The sequence below is a fragment of the Pseudorca crassidens genome, chromosome 13 (assembly GCF_039906515.1).
Source record: "Pseudorca crassidens isolate mPseCra1 chromosome 13, mPseCra1.hap1, whole genome shotgun sequence".
Taxonomy (NCBI): Eukaryota; Metazoa; Chordata; class Mammalia; order Artiodactyla; family Delphinidae; genus Pseudorca; species Pseudorca crassidens.
In genome coordinates, this window is record NC_090308.1 from 34,189,896 (window position 1) to 34,209,422 (window position 19,527).

Below are 19,527 nucleotides of genomic sequence, written 5' to 3' on the forward strand. Positions count from 1 at the left end.
GGATACTGTCCTACCAGGGCAACCTTGAGAAATTTGATCCTTAAGCATTCATTATCAATTGTGGACCAAAGGAGGGGAAACTTACCTAATTGCTGTACACTTGTTGTCAGTGAAAACACACACATAAAAACCCTAACAAACTAATTATATATTCTATTTGCCAGGTCAGTTTTATGAGTTTTAAAACTTTAATTGAATGTCAGTACTTCATTTTAAAATGTTCTGGACTTTGGTTATAAATCAGCAAGACATTGCTCTAAATTTCATGAAATCGGGTTACATAGGATAACAACAGAAGAGCCATACAAGTTTATTGTCTGTTTATTAATTTCTTAGTGATTTGTGATAGCTTAATACAATTTTCTTTAGATCCTAAACATTTTAAGCGTTAATGAATTCAAAAATCAAGAATTATTAATTGAGCAAAATAATCATTGCATTAAGTTGAATTTAAAGTTAGGAATGCATGGACAAAATCCTAACAAATGAGCATAAGTCAAAAACACGAAAAACAAGAAAACTGTATGATTATGATTGTGTTAAATTTTGAAATTACTGTTGTTCAATTTGTTAGAATTGTTCATTTTAATTCATTAATCATTTCCAGAAACGTTGGATTAAAGATTGCAAGGATTGCTTCAGAAATCTCTTGAGCTAGCTTCTTTGCAACCTGTGTCTTCATTAAAATTTTCCATATAGTCAAAGATAGTGAATCTGGGAAAAATATAAAATAATTACATGTAAATTTAAATGTATATGCATTTGCTAAAATGTTTATTTTTTTTAATTCTATGTATTTTGGATACAAATATATATGTACATTACATGATAATTATACACATAAAGTGTTTTAATTTAAAATTAATTGACCAGATCTTCATACAAAAATCAGTAAGAAATATAAGCAATTAACCAGAAAACTGGGAAAAGCACACAAACACAGTCAAAGAATTGTAAATTCATGAGTGAAGTAGCACTTTCTACATTACACACAAATTATAGAAATTGCTATATGATAGTAGGTTGGAGAAAATAAGAACCTTAATTCATAGTTTTATAACAAAAATGTAAACTCCTGAAAATTTTTTTGAATACCATTTGGCAATATATGACCCATCAACTTGAATACAGTTCCTTTCTACACATTTATTGGTAAAATAATAAATTATGGCAAGAAATGTATACATAAAATGCCATTGTTACATTATTGCTACCAACTTATAATGGAAAATAATGTCCACAGTTATGGTATATTCATTAAATGAAACACTACATATCATTTAAACAGAGTGGGTTGGATCAATATGTCCTGATACAGAAAAAGCTCCATGAAGATTTTTTAGTAAAAAGTATAGTGCAGAGCAGTGAGTATAATTTCATTTGTACAGACAACATAGGTTTTATTTATTCATTTATTTGCACTGTTTTAAGTATTTTTTAAAATTCAATAAATTTGCACCAAGGACTGATTTTTTAAAATTAGGTGGAAGACCAAGAGATACAAGTGAAGAAAGATGGTAAAGAAGACTTTGTTTTCATTTGATGTGTCACTTAGACTTTTTAAGTTTTAATATATTACATATACTTAAAAATAAATCAGTAAAATGTACAGCAATTAAAGTGCATTTTAACTAAAGAGAAAATAAGTTAGAGTTTTAAAAACAGTTTTTGAAAAGAAGAAATATTTTAGGTTAGATCTGTTACTGTATAAGAGGTAACAGTTTGGCAGTATCCAGAATACTTGGTCCCAGGTATACTTCTTTATTTTCCTAGGCTCTTTGGGGATAGGAGGATAATGCTTAATTTCCATTAAGAGCTATTTTCATGAACATCCTTTGCTCCTTTCCATGGAGATAAAGCATGTTACCTGATTAATGGGTGTGAGCCTTCAGTTCATGCTTTTCAATTGGCTAGAGCTAATCTACTAAAGTCCTAAGATCCAGGAATAGCTCTTTTTCTCTTTTTCCTATCTAGACTAGTGAGGAAGTGATACTAGGATACTGACCTATTCTGCAAACTTTCCTTTGGGTGCCCTTTCCCAGGTCTAGTGTAAGGGTATGTAGTAGCAAGAACATTGTTGCTGCATGCCTAAATCATATTCTTCAATTGTTTTCCAGCATTAAAGCTGAGGTTCCATTCACTCATTCCTTTGCTTGTCTCAACTGGTTTTGATTTTGCATAGGGGCAAAAAAAATGTGATCTATTGATACTGCACAATTACCAGTACTCATTCCTTGAGGGATTTAACTCATATATATAACACTAGTCATTACTTATATTGGAGGCTGCAAAAGCTAATGTCCACAGAGACTAGGAAGGTAACATAAATGTTTGAGATTAGATAAATATAGAAAATTAGTAGTGGGAGTTGTGCACTGTGCAGCTGTGCACCCAAGGATTGCTGTGTCCATGGGACGCTGTTCACTGGGGCCAGATGTTTGCAGACCTGGCCATGTGAAAACCCATGGAGGGAATTCAGGGATCCTGGAATTTCACCTTAAGATAAATCTGGGGTGGAAATAAAGAGGTAGAATAATAAAGAGAAAATAAAAAAGAAAATTAGTAGTGATGGTAGCTATAAAAACTATTTCAAGGAGAGGCAGTTCCTACTCAACTTCAGGAACTTGGTGACATGCAGAAATATGGGCCCACCATACCCTGCATTATAATGTTTTTAGGAGAGTCTCAGAAATTTAGATTCTTTTCATGAAATTTATCATTATTATATTTTCACAAATAATTTGATATTTTAAATATTTATATTTGTAGACCAAACGAAAATGCCTTGATCCATTATTGGGCCAGTGGTTTGCAAACTCTAATAATCGCCAAAATACTCTTCAATCCTAGATGTTTCCTTATTGATTTTCTCCCTGGATGATCTATCTATTGATATGTTGAAGTCCCCTAGTATTATTTTTTTGCTATTTATTTCTCCCTTCAGATCTGTTAATACGTGCTTTATATATTTAGGTCCTCCTATGTTGGGTGCATAAATATTTACAAATGTTGTATCCTCCTGTGGAATTGAACCTTTATTATTATATACTGATCCTCTTTGTCTCTTCTTACAATGTTTGTCTTAAAGTCTATTTTTTCTGATATAAGTATAGCTACCTGAGCTTTCTTTTGGTTTCCATTTGCATGGGATATCTTTTTCCAACCCTTCACTTTCAGTCTGAGTTTCCTTAAAGCTGAGGTGAGTCTCTTGTAGGCAGCATGCAGTTGGGTCTTACCTTTTATCCACTCAGCCATTCTATGTCTTTTGATTGGAGAATTTAGTCCATTGACAGTTAAAGTAATTATTGATAGGTGTGGACTTATTGCCATTTTGTTCGTTGTTTCTGGTTGTTTTATAATTCCTTTGTGCTTTTCTTTTTTTCTTGCTCTCTTTCTGTGTGACTGATGACTTTCTGTAGGATATGCTTAGATTCCTTTCTCTTTACCTTTTTTTTGTATCTACTATAGAGTTTTGCTTTGTGGTTACCATGAGACTTAACATAAAATATGTTATATTTATAACAGTCTACTTTAAGCCTACAACTTAAGTTTGAAGACATTCTAAAGTTCTGCATTTTTACTCTCACGCCCCATCCCCCAAGTTTTATGTTCTCAGTGTCACAATTGACATCTCTTGTCTTATGTACCCATTAACAAGTAATTGTAGTTATAGTTATTTTTACTCTTTAGTCTTTTAATCTTCATACTAGATTCATAAATGATTAACCCACCACCATTACAACATTAGATTATTCTGAATTTAACTGTATTTTACCTTTATCAATAAAATCAATTTTATATGTTTTCCTGCTACTAATTAGCACCATTTTGTTTCAGCTTTAAAAAGTCCCTTTAACATTTCTTATAAGGCTGCTTCATGGTGATGAACTCCAGCTTTTGCTTTTCTTCAAAAAGCTACCTTCAATTCTGACAAACAGCTTTGCCAGGTAGAGCACTCTTGTCTGGCAGGGTTTTCTTTCAAGTGCTTTGAATATATTGTGCCACTCCCTCTGGCCTGCAAAGCTCCTGCTGAAAAACCTGCTGACAGTCTTATGGATGTTCCCTTCTACATAATAAGTTGTTTTTCTTCTGTTATTTTTAAGAGTCTCTCCTTGTCTTTAACTTTTGAATAATTTAATTATAATGTGTCTTGGTGTGGGTCTCCTTAGGTTCATTTTATTTGGAACTTAAGCTATCTTTACTCTGTTTAATTTTTTTTTTTTTTTTTTTTTTTTGGTCACACTGGGATCTTAGTTCTCCGACCAGGCGTCGAATCCATGCCCCCAGCAGTTCAGTGGAAGCACAGAGTCCTAACCACTGGACCACCAGGGAATTCCATGCTTCTTTAGTTGGATGAATTTCACGGCCTTGTCTTTGAGTTCGTTGATCCTTTCTTCCACTTCAACAGTCTGTGACTGAGCCCCTCTATTGAATTTTTTAGTTCAGCTATTGTATTCTTCAGCTCTGCGATTTCTATCTGGTATCTTCTCTGCGTCAAATTTTTTTACTTTTACTTTTTTACTTTACAATGTTCATGCATTGTTCTCCTGACCCCAGTGAGCATTTCATGACCCATATTTTGAACTCTTTATCAGGTAATCACTTATCTCTGTTTCATTAGGGTTTTCTTCTGAGGTGTTATCTTGTTCTTTCATTTGGAACATATTCCTTTTTTCTTCACATTTCTTGACTTTCTGTTTTGATTTCTATGCATTGTATAAAACAGCCATCCCTCCCTGTCTTGAAGGAGTGGCCTTGTATAGGACATGAAATTTATCATTTAACCCTGACCCAGTTCTTGGTTGTTTCTCAATCTTTGTGATTGTCTAAGCAGTTTTTTTTTTTTGTGTGCTTAGTGTCTTCCAGTAATTGAGGGTGTGCCAAGACCTGTCAGTGTCCCAAAGGGGAGGATCTCAGGTAGCACCTAGATGTAGGCTGATTGTAAGCTGGATCCTCAGGCAATAGCTTTTGTTTGTTACAGTCCTGTGGAACCCATGAACTTAAACTCTGCTGGAGACTGCAGCCAGGCACTCAAGGGGTATCCCCTAGCATGGCAGCTGTAAAAAAGTGGGGCACCAAATGTGTGCACAATTTCCTTTCCAGGATATATCAGCAATCTGGAGAGAGACAGAGGAAGAGCGTGAATATGGCACCAATGGGATTCCAGTCTCTGGAGAATATTGTAGCCAGCCCCTTGATGTGCATTAAATTACAAGACTGCCGTTCAGTCTGCAGCTATGAAGATAAGCAAATAGGCCTCTTTCATGGAAAGACTGGGCCCATTTCAGTCTGCTGCCTCTGCTTTGGGCTCTGAGGGGCTTGCCACAGTGAGTTTGCACAAGCCCTTTGAGAAGTATCTCTCATTTACTTCAGCCTCCTGGGTCTCATGGATGCCATCCCTGTTGCCTTTCAAAGCTAGATGTTTTGGCGGCCCATCTCTCAGGTGGAAGTCTTAAAAGCTGAGATGGCAGATCCAAACCCTTCACTACTCAGGGAGAATCTGGGAGTTGTAAGATCCCTCCGAGGCATGTGTCACTGTGCCGGGGTGGGGGTGGGGGGGGTTTATAGCACAGATCCTCCTTCCTGTTTCAATGTGGGATTTTTTTTCTCATTCGCCTGATGTGTAGGAGTCACTCAGCTAGTTTCTGGATTCTTTCCAGAAGGAATTGTTTTGTATGTAGCCCTAGATTAGGTGTGTCTATTGAAAGAGGTAAGCTCAGGAGCCTCCTATGTTGCTATCTGAATTGAAGCTTTTGAGATGCCCAAGCTCATTTTCTCCCACTTCTTCACGCATCACACTTCAGCAAACCGTTGTCCTTATTCAAAGAAAGGAGGATGAGTCAATGACCTTCTTGGTCAGGATGGGGGCAGTGAAGGGGTCAGCTGGCCTCAGCCTTGAAACATAAAGTTTAATAAGTTTTTAAAGCACTTTGAATTTCATTACCTTGAATCTAGCTTCTGACAGTTTTGAACCTTCACTCAGTCTTCATTGTTTATTTTCAATATCACCCATGAAAAAAACAAAAAACCTATGCAAGCTTTCTTTTCTTACTACTTATTTATTACCTAGTATTATTTCTCAGCTTTAATATGAGTTCTCTAGTGTTAGAATATGTGTAGTCAAGGTTTAAAAGCTGTTGCCACTGAAGATGGAGAGGTTGTTGAGAATTTTACATAATTAGAAATAAAAAAACTCCTCCATGCCAATTCTTATCATCAGTGAAAATGTTAAAGAGCTAACCTGAGGCCTGAAAAGTTTGATTTTACTTATTTATTCAAATGAATTTAACTCAGGTTCCTTGTGAAGAACGTCATAAAATACTTCTGGAGACTAAAAAGTGTTAAATGATACTTTGAAAGTATTTTTGTGAATGTAAATATGTATTTCTATTGAATTAATTTAAAATGTTCAGTATTAAATGGCACTATTTGTATTTTAATTATGCTTTGCTTTTAATATATGTTTTCCCTATCCTCTGCTTATTTGGAAATTCCAAGGCCTTTGGCACTGTTCCTGAAGTCTGAGTGTCAGTGGGAATGTGGAGAGTGGTTGGCCATGAGAATAATGGATAGATAATAGTAAATGCCTTATTATGTGATATCTAAACAATTATGCTATCAAAGTTTTTTTTTAAATCAGTAGTTTTCAGTATTTAATCACCAATTTTTTTCTTGTGAGAGTAACTCAAAACCACATATTAAATCCAAAGCTAAATTTAAATAAAATTGAATCTTGTAATAAAATATTGTAGTATGGGCCTTCCAAGCTTTCAAGGACTTTCAACTCTTGACTCATTTCTTTACCCTTTACATGTTAACAGGTAAGAGCCAGCTTATACCATCCAGGCCTAGAATGCAATTATACTATGTAATAATTTGACAAAGATGGCTAGGCAACTCCTAAAATTCATGCATCTCCTTTCATGGTGTAGATTTGTCACACAGCAGTGGTTCCTGGGCAACAATTTAATTCCTTAGCCCCCTTTGTGTCCAGATATGGGACAATGTGACTATTTCGTACCAATAGAGTATGAGATGAAGTGAGAGAAATATCCAGGCTTTCTCCAACACTATAGTGTCTTTCTGCTGGTGAAATGTGAATAATGTAGAGGCCAGGGGCTGGAAGAACCACAGATGTAAGGATGTTCAGTCTGCTACTCATTGTGTGAAGGAAAGCTGCCACGGACTGAGAACACTGCCCTGGAACCATTACTGGAGCAAGAAAAGACTTCAGTTGTATGAAGCCCCTAAGACATTTGGGTTTTTTACTCTACTTAATGCAAATAAGAGTTCAAAAACTTATGGTTTAATGTTTTCTTTGCTTTTATGTCTTTTAAATCTTTCAGATTCACTTTGTTGTTTTTAAAATACTAATATTTTAATTATGTTTTAAGTTTGGTTCACTGCATAAGAGCATGTCTGGAAAATTAGGATGATGTAGTGAGTCAAACTTGCAATTAAAGATTTCTTCCGGTTTTCACTCTGCTAGGAAACCCTACAATTGAGGGGCTGAAGCAGAATACTTCTGCCATGACTAGTAAGGCTGGATGGAGGGAACTCACATAAGTCAGTTTGCTAGTTTTCTCATTAATCACGGCAGGTTTTCTTTTTTTTTTTTTTTCTAAATCTGACAGTGATATTAAGGATTTTCTTTAAAAAAAAATACTATAACAACAACAACAAAAAAGAATATATCTGTGTTTGTAGATGAATAAAGTACACGAAGTAGTCTGGTAGCTTCATGGGTAAATAAGGACCTGTATGGTCAGGCCCCATAAGATGGCTGCTCTCTTGCTGTCTGTATATGCCTTACTCCACCCGGCACTGCCTTACCCTTAATTTATGTGCATGATTGCCTCCCCCTCCTAAGCTGAAACTTTAATCAGTAGCTACCTTCGTGATCAGCTCAACCCTCAGCTAATGATTGTTCTAGTCCTCGGACCAAACGGCTCCAGTATGTTGGGTACTCAACAGGAAACAGTGGCCCATGCGAGTTTCTAACCCAAAGAGCTGAGGGGAGGCATATTCCAACAATCCCCCTGGAAACCAAGGAGCCCTTCTGATGTCACGTCCCTTATAACTGATAGCCTCCTCCTCCCCTGTGTAGCGAAGGTTGTTACTGTGTCCTGCCGGCTATTGGCTGTACCACCGTGGGGTGTCGCTCCAGGCCCTTTGCCTCTGACTTTGTAAGATTTCCTGTCTGGTAAATGGCTGAAGTCTCTGTAGCTGACATGGCTGGGCTGTTGCAAGGATTGCAGGACTGTGGGGTGCAGTCTAACAGGACCCATAAGAAGGGACAAGCCATGAATGCAAGGACCAAAATGTGTGTAATGGATACCCTTAAGAAACCATGACTTTCTTTCAGAGTATGTGCTTTAACAACATATATCTCTGATAATCATCATTTCTTCCTTTATCTATTCAACACAATATTGATTTTCTTTAAGGTATTGTTTATAAGGCCTTTACCTGTAGCGTTATCCACTTGGTGAAGAAGATTTAGACCAAGCAGGACTGTGTTCTGAAAGTCAGTAAAGTCACTGATGAAGGGGGCTTTATCCCCATCAACAAGCACTCGTGGTGGCAGGCCCTTCTGGAACCCAGATACTTGAATAAAGGTTGTAGGAAAGCTGGCTGCAGCTAAATAGTCCAAAGCCACACACCAATCTCTTCCAAAATCTGCTTCTGGTTTAGAATAATATTCTAACCTAAAAGACAAGTGGAAACATGTACAATTATAATTACTCCACTCAGAATTTCAGCCTCGTCATTTTCTAGGAAAGATCACCTTCTGCCAACAAACTAAGAATATAGTTTTTAGTTTTAGAATTTGATGGCTTGAGTGCCTGCCTTTGAAGATATAACTAGTTAAAATTTTAAATTTGGAAAGGACCATCCCATCAGTTGTTTATATTTTATTTTGAGTTTTTTATCTCTATTAACCAGATACCTTATACCTTGGGAATCATATAACCAGGTGTTAGACTATGACTAAATAGTAGAAATGTGCAGATAAAAATAAAAGTTTCCAAGGTAAAATCTCTGCTAGACTCAGACAGCCTTAGTAAAACTGTTGATTTCCTAGCGTCAGGAGACCCCTAAAACACTGAGCACCCTAGAGAGACGGATGTCTGATTTTCTGGTCTGATTCTCTGAATACGTGGGTTTTATTCTAGTGGAGGAAATCTTCCGGGAAACCAAACTCTCACCTATTTGGGGAACAAGTTATTACAGTGGAAAGGTTAGGGTGTAGTAATTAGTTTTTGTTTTTTTTTTTTTTTTTTATGGCTTAATTGGTTTTTTTTTTTTTTTTTTTTTTTTAACATCTTTATTAGGGTATAATTGCTTTACAATGGTGTGTTAGTTTCTGCTTTATAACAAAGTGAATCAGTCATACATATACATATGTTCCCATATCTCTTCCCTCTTGCATCTCCCTCCCTCCCACCCTCCCTATCCCACCCCTCCAGGCGGTCACAAAGCACCGAGCCGATATCCCTGTGCCATGCGGCTGCTTCCCACTAAGTAATTAGTTTTATAACTATATAATTCATGGCTCCTGTCCCCACCCACTGCTGAACAACTTGCAGGTTTTGAACGAAGTTGTTCCCCCTGAAACACTGTCTACTCCCTGCTTTGCTCACCAGCTACATTCTCTTTTAAGTCTCATCATAGGTGTCACCTCCTTCACAAAGTTTGCCATCCCACCTGAGGTGGAATCAACTATTTCCTACTCCACTATATTCCCAAAGCACTATACTACTCATATATTTAAAAGTTTGTTTTCTCTTTAGATTATATTCAATTTTCTAGTAATTAGGTTATATCCTAATTTTTCTGTTTCCAAAGTACATATGTAGGGTCTATTAAACAGAAAACATTTGCATCATGTTTGTCAATGTTAAGCAAATCATGACATAGCCCAGAGAAGAAACCTTGCTGTGTTTCATTCACATGCACACAGGCTCCTCCCTGCCTCTAACACCCAGAAGTGGAAGACTGCATACAGTGGACTCTTAATGAGAGAAGAGTTTGGTTTGGATTCACAGTTGACTATTTTTAGTCACATCACAGCTGATTATGAAGTAAGGATTAAAGGAAATGTGAATTCATACGGATTTTGACCAATAGCCACATGTCCCTAGTAACAATGGGTTAAACAAATTGCAGGGGAGTCAGCAACACTAGGAAAGGGGGAAAGGGATGTGGGCACCAGATCAAGACACAGAGGCCATAGGAGCACAAGTGAAATTCAATGGAAGCCTTTCACATTATTCTGTTGAATGTGCTATTGAACAATTGAACCAATAAGTCAGTTAAAATATGTCCAAGCAAAAAGAAAAATACACCTTAAAAGGCTCATTTTAATTTAAAATATATTTTAAAACATAAAATATATACATGTACCAGCCAATCTGCAGATCCAGGACCACAGTTTTATTTAAGTATATGTAGACTACACAGGGTTCAGTATTGTCTCATGTAAAGAAACAACTAGTGTTTATTTTTACCTAAAGAAAGTAACTCATGAGGTTTTAAGGAAGTTCCCAGGCTGTACAGATTGTAAACATGGCCTCAATTCTTCAATACTCTCTATGTCCCTGTTTTTTGGCTTGTCATTTTCCAGTGCCCCTTCCCCAGATACACACTACCATGTATAAAATAGATAAATAAGGATGTACTGTATAGCACAGGGGACTATATTCAATATCTTGTAATAAACTATAATGGAAAAGCATAAAAAATAATATAGATACATATGTATGTATATGTACATATACATGTATATAAATATATATTTATATATATACATATATTATAAAACCAAATTACCTTGCTGTATACCTAAAACTAACACAATATTGTCAATCAACTATACTTCAATTAAAAATTAAATATTAGCCTACTTGACACAGCATAAGCTTAAAATGCATTTTCACACTTGGTTTCTCTCTCTTGCTATTCTGTCATCACAGTGAAGAACACCCAGGCTTGCCTGATGGAGAACGAGAGACAAGTGGAGCAGAGCTGAGCTTTCCCACTCGCCCCTGTGGGGCCGGTAAAAATCAGCCAACATGACATGAGCTCAGGAAAGATCCGCAGAGCTGCCCGGCTAAACCTCAGGCACGTGAGCAATCAACACTTACTGTCATATGACGCTGAGGGTTAATGGCTGTTGATTGTGCCTCACATTCGTGTGAGAAAAACTGGATGCAATACAGGGCCTCACATCTAATTAACTGCAGAGTCAGGACTGAAACCCTAGCAACTTGGCTTTAAAGTTCATGTTCTTTACAACTGCCCTCTACTGCCTCTTGTGATGATGATAGTTAAGCATGATGCATAGATAGATTTAATCCCCCAAATTACCCTATGTAGTATGTACTGTTATTATTACAAGTTCAAAGTTGAGAAAACTGAGTTTATCACTGTTTGGATTGCCCAATTTAATACCTAGTTGTTGAAACCAATAGGTAAAGAAGGACATATGCTGTGAATCTGCTAATCGGGTGATTTATTTACCTTACTGGATGATGGAGTTCATGAGACAGACAACAACCAGTGGAATATGAGGTACCCAACATTCTTGCGTGGATTTGCAAATTTGCTTGTATAATGCCAATGAGCCCTGATTTTGGTTGTTGTTGTTGTTCCTGTTTTATACTATACCCAGATTTCTAGCCCATACTTCACTCTTGGGGATTGACTCCACCCCCTAAGTAGTGTCTGTAATCATTGATTTTATGCACCAACTTGACTGGGCCACAGGGTGCCCAGATATTTGGTCAAACATTATTTTGGGTATTTCTGTGAGGGGATTTTTGGAAGATATTACCATATAAATCTGTAGACAGAGTAAAGCAGCTTGCCCTCTATAATGTGGATAAGCTTCCTCCAATCAGTTGAAAGCCTGACTAGAACAAAAATTAATCTTTCAGTGAGTAAGAGAGAATTCTCTTGGCTGATGGCCTTCAGACTGAGACATAGGCTCTTCCTGGTTCTATAGCAGCTGCAGCCTTTTTACTTGAACTGGACGTTGGCTTTGCAAATTATAGATTTGCCACCCTCCATAGTCATAGGAGCCAGTTCCTTACAAAAAATCTATATCTATCTATCATCTATCTATAAATCTATCATCTCCTATTGGGTCTGTCTCTGTGGAAAACACTAACTAATACAGTGCTATTCACATCTTAACACAAATCATTCTTACACTCTCAAATCTAGGTGTATAATACTTCTAAGTGTACCTGTGGAGTGGCTTGATAATCTTCTAGGCTATTTAGTATGCAAACCCTGATGCTACTGAATTTTCTTCCCCAAGTATGTAGCTACCATATTATGTGCCTATGATTAAAAAAAAACAGTGATAATTTCTTTTCTTTTTTTTTTAATAGAGAGAAATTTGTTGTATGTTTTTTTGGTTGGTTGGTTGGTTAGGTGGTGGTTGGTTGGTTGGTTGGTACAAGATTTTTTTTCTCAAATTTTTGCCCCTTCTTCACAAAACAATTTTTAAGCCTGATCATACTAAAATAATCACACATCATCATTAAAATCCCCAATGATTAAATATAACATTTAATAGGAAGATTTATATTAGAAAACGAATAAAAAGGCATAAGTAAGATGAAAAATTATTTGCCGTATTAAGTAGAAATAACTTGGGATCCATTCTTACCTATCTTCAAAAATTTTGTAAGCATCTTTCAAGGATGAGAGATGTGCATCCCACAAGTACTTCAACAAGTCATCAAAGCTACTAGAAGGTGACTGCAAACGCTATAGTAAAGAGAAGAAATGTATTCATATTTGAGCAACTATAACAATTCTCTACAATTTAATTTTGTTCACGTTTACAATTTAGCAATATTCTACATGACAGGAAAATTTTGTTTCTATGGATTAATTTGTGTAAGCCATTAGTGACTAACACTCTGTAAAGACTATAATAATTATCTATTATTAGTAGTAATATTGAGTGCATCTATAAGAGATGAACTGCATGTGTTTTCCCGAAAGTCAGCATTTTATACTGACCTAGAGAACTTTACTTTTTGATTAGCAGTTGTTTTTCTGCTACCATAGTTGAAATTACCACAAAAGTTTAACATTAAGAAAAGGGGGAAGTTACCAGAATATTTAATTTAATCACATCTTTAAAAATGAACTAATAATCTATAGAACTAGTAAATCTATCTTTTAGCATTGATTTTGGTTCATGAGTGTGCTTAACCAATGTATTTTATTTTGGTCACTGAATATTTGGTTTTGATTGCCACGTAATTGTTTAGATATACCTATTTGTGACCGATTATCAAATCACTTGAAATAAGTTAATTGACTATTCTAAAACCAACTCCATAATCATATTTCTCCCAAGTGTTATTGCTCAGTTGACTTGAAGGTTCAATTTACCAGAATAATCCTTTCATTCAGTGAGATATCCTATGTGCTCTCACATTTATGTATGGCTTATTTAGTGTGAGAAAGTGGATAGATTTTCTGTTAATGCTGCATTGGTTCAGAGGGTGTAAATGACATGTAATGCCCTGCTGTAATGTAATGACATTAATATAGCTGGCATAAAATTTTACATTTTTATAGCATATAATGCACACAAAAACCTAAACAGAAAGCATTATACAAAAAAAAAGAAAAGAAATTACCTTACCACCTCCTAAGAGAATAAATTATAAAACTTAATAAAGGCACCTTGTAAAGGGCATTCCACTTCTTCATCGTCTTAGGAAAGGATGACTGACAACTAGAAATATTAAGACAAAACTTTGTCTGGTCCTTGGGTGGTGGCAAAAGCAGGACTTGATCTGATGATATCCCCATTATGCCAGAATCAACCGCAGCAAGGAAGGGTAGTGCACATAGAAAGTAATTTATATCTGTAATTGCAAAGTACTTGTTATTACCACAAGCACTAATAAATGTGATAGAGGATATTTTAAAGTAATCTGTAAACCATTAAGCAAAAACTCACAGATCCAGGAACATGAAAAAAAGTCACTGCAAAATATTGAAAATCTCCCTAAGGATCCTATACATAACTTGAACATGTTTCTGTTAATAACCCTACAATTAGAAATGAATATGGGTTAAAATAGTTGACTACAATATTTTAAAACAAAAAGTAATTTTCATGAATTTGGTACCATTCATTTTTCAAAGCATTATGTAAAAATGAAAGAAAGATATCTACTTGTGCAAAGAATGATACAACACCTCTAGCTGGGGTTTTACCATGAAATGTGATTTTTTTCCTAAATTATCTTAATATGGTTATAGTATTGATATTTTGTATTTTATTTAACCAAGTTTAATGTGCAACCATGACATCACAAAGTCTTTGTCTTACATTAGGTCTTTAAAGCAAAAATGTTGGGTAAGTGTTGGCAATAGATCTTTGGATAATTAAATTAACACTGAATTAAGATTTTTAAAATTTCTCTCTAAATGGAACCTATTCCAGCAAATTTAGACATCATGATATAGTTGACTGTAAAGCTTGTTGTACTGATTCCCACTGGTGATGCAGAACATTTTTCATCATAGACATGTATTTTGAATGCAGTCCTACGCCCCAGGGTAGCAGGCTTATACTCCAAACTATGGAGTCCATGTGAGACAAAAGAAGCCTGAATTCTAGATCCGTAGTCATGACTATTTGTGAGTCTGAAAAGACTCCATTGGTATCCTATGAGAAAAATAGGTAAAGGTGTATATGATGTGTGTCACTGCAAGAAAGTGAAATTTAATGTGACCTTGTTTCTAATTATTGGGAAATATCTCTAAGAAAGTGAGTGTAAATTAATTTCACTACTAAAATACAAAATAAAGCTAAAGAATTAGAAACTACCTTCTAATTATTTTAGTATTAAATATCTGACAGAGGCCTTAGATTACTGATTGATAGAACAATTTGTGGTAGATTAATCTCTGACATTTTTATGAGTTTCAAAGTTAAACACATTTTATCTGAGCAAAATGAGAAGAAAGCATTATTTTCTTGTCCTCTCCTTTCTCATCCTTCCTCGTCCTTGGAGACCCTCTGGCTAGTGGGACCTCCCATCTAACTGCCAATGCTGGTCGTTCAAAGGCCATCGTCCTTTGCTGTTCCTCAATTCAGTCCCCATGTGAAATATGTCCTAAGGAATCATTATTAAAATTGTGGCCATAAATCGTAGAATGTGACATAAAGGCCACAGGGACATGATGAAGTAAATTCCTTTTTACAGAGGAATAGTGCTGTTTTTGTTTTGTCTCTGTCCCTCAGATTTTAGGTTGAATATTTTCTTTGCGGGAAGGTTATTACCTATTTTTCTATTAAATGAACATACCAGCCCACCAGCTGTCCACAGAGATGCACAAACGATCTCCATATTCATAGCCACAGTCTGTCCTTCGGCTGGGATCAACTAATCTTCCTAGAAGAGAGAGGATGCACGGATTATTTATTATGCACATTTTGAAGCTGGTGATAATTGTTTCTTACCTAGGCGCAGTTTGTTTGCAAAGATGCACAAACATTTCTCTTTTGATGACTTGTGTTTATCTTCCTATCACTCTTTACCCTTCATTTCCCATCTCAGAACCAATTTCTATTCCTTGATCTAACATCACCACAGTATTCCACTTTTGGATTATCTGTTTTGAATATTACTTGCTTTTGTAATTATTCTCCTTTTCCTAACGTAATCCTTCTCAAAGCAATGATTGATAAAGAACTTGTTAATGCTATTAACCTGCATGAATATTACAAGTGTGAGTTTTCCTAATTGATTATTCCTCAGACTGCACACGCACGTGAGCGTGCACACACACCTGCACTCAGTCACGTATACCTATGCCATGCTATTTCCAGGCTCTTTTCTGTAGCTTAATTTTCCATATTATTAAATCAGAATAGAATTTCTGGTGGTGGACCTAGGCATTGATATTTTTAAAAACTAGGTATTTCTTTTCAACGTGCAGCTACACGCGAGAACATCTGCTTTTGTTCATTCTTTTATTCCCTAGTAGATTTTGTTTCTTTTTCCACAGTGAAATTCTGTCCACATTTCAAATCTCAGTTCAAATGCATTTTTTTCTTCTGATTACTCCAGCTGACTCCACTGTGTCCCTTGTTTTGCACTTTAATTTTTAACAAAGAGTTGTTATTTATTGTTCTCTGTTTAATTTCTAATACCTTTCCTGTTTCAATTGTGTTGTAAGGTCTTTGACGGCAGGGAAACTGTCTGCAATACTTACTTACCTGCACCCCACAGCTGCTTTTAGAAAATGCTGGAGACGTATAAGCCCATCATTGGATGAGTTTAGTCAGGCTTGATCATAATATGTGAATGTAATGAAAGAATAAGAAAAGCATTCAGCCTCCATCTACCGCTGGCCCCCAAGGCCCCGGAGTCTGGCATGCCTCCCATGGTGGACTACGTGCTAATAATTTCTCCTGGATCTCTATCTTTTGGACTCTGAGGAAAGCCAGATAAATAGGAGTTGGTTTGAGTCTCAAGACATCACCTGACAAAGGTGCATGAATTGCCAACTTCGGTAGCTCCTGTATGTGACTCCTCCTCAGATCTTAGATAAACCTTAATCTTCTCTCTATATTTTTTCCATCAGAACAGAACAAAATTCCTTATTGGTGGTGTTATCAGTATGGAGTGAAGGAAGCACCCACTCTGTTTCATGAGCTTCTCCGTCAGCCAAAATATCTTATCATTTGGAGTCTTTGGCCCAAACATATCTTCTAACTAAACACTAGAATGTATTTTATTTTTGAAAGGAATCAATCTTTTGCAGAGAAACATCCTCATGAACAAGGTGCCACTCCTGTTCTCTCCATCTCCGTATATAGGTTATCATAGTTAGAACTTTACAAAATTCAAACTAATTTGACATCACCTTCTGCTTTTAGTCCATATCTCCATGACTGTTTTCTTCATCCCAGTGCTTAGAATAGAGTCTGGCACCTAGTAGGACTTCAATAAATATTTGTAGAATGGCCAATAGGTTGGATATGAAGTCTTTTTTGTGTTTGGCAACTATGCCATATGCCCCATTGCAGTTTCTAGTCAAATCAGGCAACACAGAAAGATTGATGGAGGAGAAGGAGAAGCAGTAGAAAAATAATGGTTATGAGGGGAAAAGAGGAAAAAGAAAAGAATCAATTTTCAAAGACATGCTTTGGTGTATACAGAGTTCCACTTCCCAATTACAACATGGTTAGATTGGAAGATCATTAGAATAAAAACAAGGGTCATTCTTACCTGTAGTATATTGCCAGCCATGCTGTAAAGGCAATCCCCATAAAAAATTTTGTTCATTATCTGGTGCAAATTTTTCAAAATAACTGGCTGTTTTGTTCATGAGGATTTTATACATCCCCATTCTCTTAGAGTATACCCAGGGATCAATAACATACTTTCCATTCTCCACCCTGTAGTCACTGAACTGACCAGGACTCTCATTCCACAGGGGGGGATACAGATCTGAGAGACTGAAAGCTCCTGCTAAAGAAACAGAAATGCAACCAACTAGTGCACAGGCCCAAGGAGGAAGGAAAGCCATCACTCCCGAGCTGGGGGTGGAGATTGTGGCAGAGCTTTTATTGGGAAGTGGAGGAAGGAGTCATGGTATTTGCTTACATCCTAGCATATCAAATCTCTGTTCTTTTTCCCAGAGATCACAGTCCTTCCCTGGGAAAGTCTTACCAGTGAAAACAGGTTGCTTCCCCAGGTAAAGAGAACAAACTAGACGATACCAGAAGAGAGAGGGAAGGGAAGGGGGGCAGTTGGAGGTAGGGAATTAAGAGATACAAACTACTATGTATAAAATAAATAATCAACAAGATCATATTATACAGCACAATATACATATAGCTATTATTTTGTAATAAATTTAAAGTGAGTATAATCTATAAAAATGTTGAATCACTGTGTTGTATACCTGAAACTAATATAACATTGTACATCAACTATACTTCAATTTAAAAAAAGGAAATGAAGCAAATCGGGGGCTTCCCTTGTTTAATAACATCATCAATATATTATTCACATGACAGTTGAAAAAAGCTGTTGAAAATTTTAATGTTGAATGAGTCAATATTTTAAACACTTTTAGGAAACTGCTACTATATTTACATTGTCCTTTAATGCCTATGAAGTTAAGCACACTCCTACACATCTGTCTTGACCTTATTCATCTGGAAATATAAAGACATGGAATTTACTTATCTTTGCAGAAAAGAGTTTACATAGCAAACCTGAGATTGCTATTATAAGAAAAACCTGCTGGCAAGGTTGACCTTGGCTGGCATTTGTGTACTTAGCTCTCAAAGTTCCCAATCTACAGCTAAGTGACAAGCTGATTAACTCTACCTAGACTGTGCAAACAATAAGGTATGTGTGAAACACCTGCTTCCTAGTAGAGTCTGGAATTTTCATATGTGACCAGCCCCCTAGTAAACCAGAGGATGCCTATGTGACTAGCCCCCCATAAACATCTTGGGCACTGAGCTTTGAATGGGCATCCCTGGGTGGAAACATCACACATATGTTGCTGCACGTTTGTTGCTGTGGGGAAAGTGTGCCCTGTGTGACTTCTCACGGGAGGGAGAGAGCATATCTGGAAACCTACACATGCATTCCTCTAGACTCTGCCTGCGTCTTTTCCCTTAGGGTTCAGCTGCATATCCTACTACATCACTGTAGAGAATCTTATCTATGAGTATAACTACATGCTGAGTCCTGTGAGTACTTCTAGAGAATGTTTGATTATAGGTCCCTGATGGAAAACCTTCAGATGCCCATTAGTTTATCTCTCACCAAAGACTAAGAAAAAACTTTTTATACATTTAGTTAGTATATTTATTGAATATGAAAACTACCAGCTCCCATACTGAATCACATATCTCTAGATTCCAGAGGGAAAGACAAAGTCTAACCGATTCTAATTTCAGGTGTAATTTTCAACTAATATAAAAAAAAATTCCTGGTGACTACAATTTCATTATAAAGGAATGGAATCCTCTAAAAGGGCTGAGTTTTCTCCATGCAAAAGCTATTCAACTAGTGTTTGCCGGCGGGGGCGGGGGTAAAGTACGTGAAATTGATATATTGGCTAACATATAAAATAGTTGAATTTTGGAACTCCTGCATCAGAACCTAAAGAATAGCTTAGGTTAGGATGGCCTATAATATTATAGATAAAGCTACAGACACCTTCCAGGAGTTCCCAAGCCTAAATTATGATTTAAAAATATATCACATATGATATTAGAGTACTTCCTTCTCAAAAAAAAAAGCTTTAATATATTGCACAGTAAATATGAATGTTGATATACTAGAATTTATGAAAAATATATGAAAGATCCACTTAATAGAAGTTTCTGTTGCAAGGGAGAAGCTTGAAGTGTGCCTGTGTATCCAACAGACCAAGCCAGTTTGTTGGCAAAAATTCCTAGTCAATTTCCAATTTTCCTCTTCCTTAGAATTTTAGTTAGGAACATGGACAACC

At 36.2% G+C, this 19,527-nt stretch overlaps 1 protein-coding gene across 1 annotated transcript; it reads right to left on the reverse strand.

Moving 5' to 3' along the window:
- Window positions 1–580: 580 nt before the first annotated feature.
- LOC137204876 (protein LEG1 homolog) lies at window positions 581–17,580 on the reverse strand. The gene is made up of 6 exons (XM_067702894.1): window positions 17,280–17,580; window positions 15,351–15,437; window positions 13,714–13,898; window positions 12,680–12,780; window positions 8,470–8,708; window positions 581–714 (listed from the first exon to the last, which is right to left on the reverse strand). The coding sequence occupies exons 1-6, from the start codon at window positions 17,578–17,580 to the stop codon at window positions 581–583; spliced, it is 1,047 nt and encodes a 348-aa protein (XP_067558995.1).
- Between the last annotated feature and the right edge of the window lie 1,947 nt (window positions 17,581–19,527).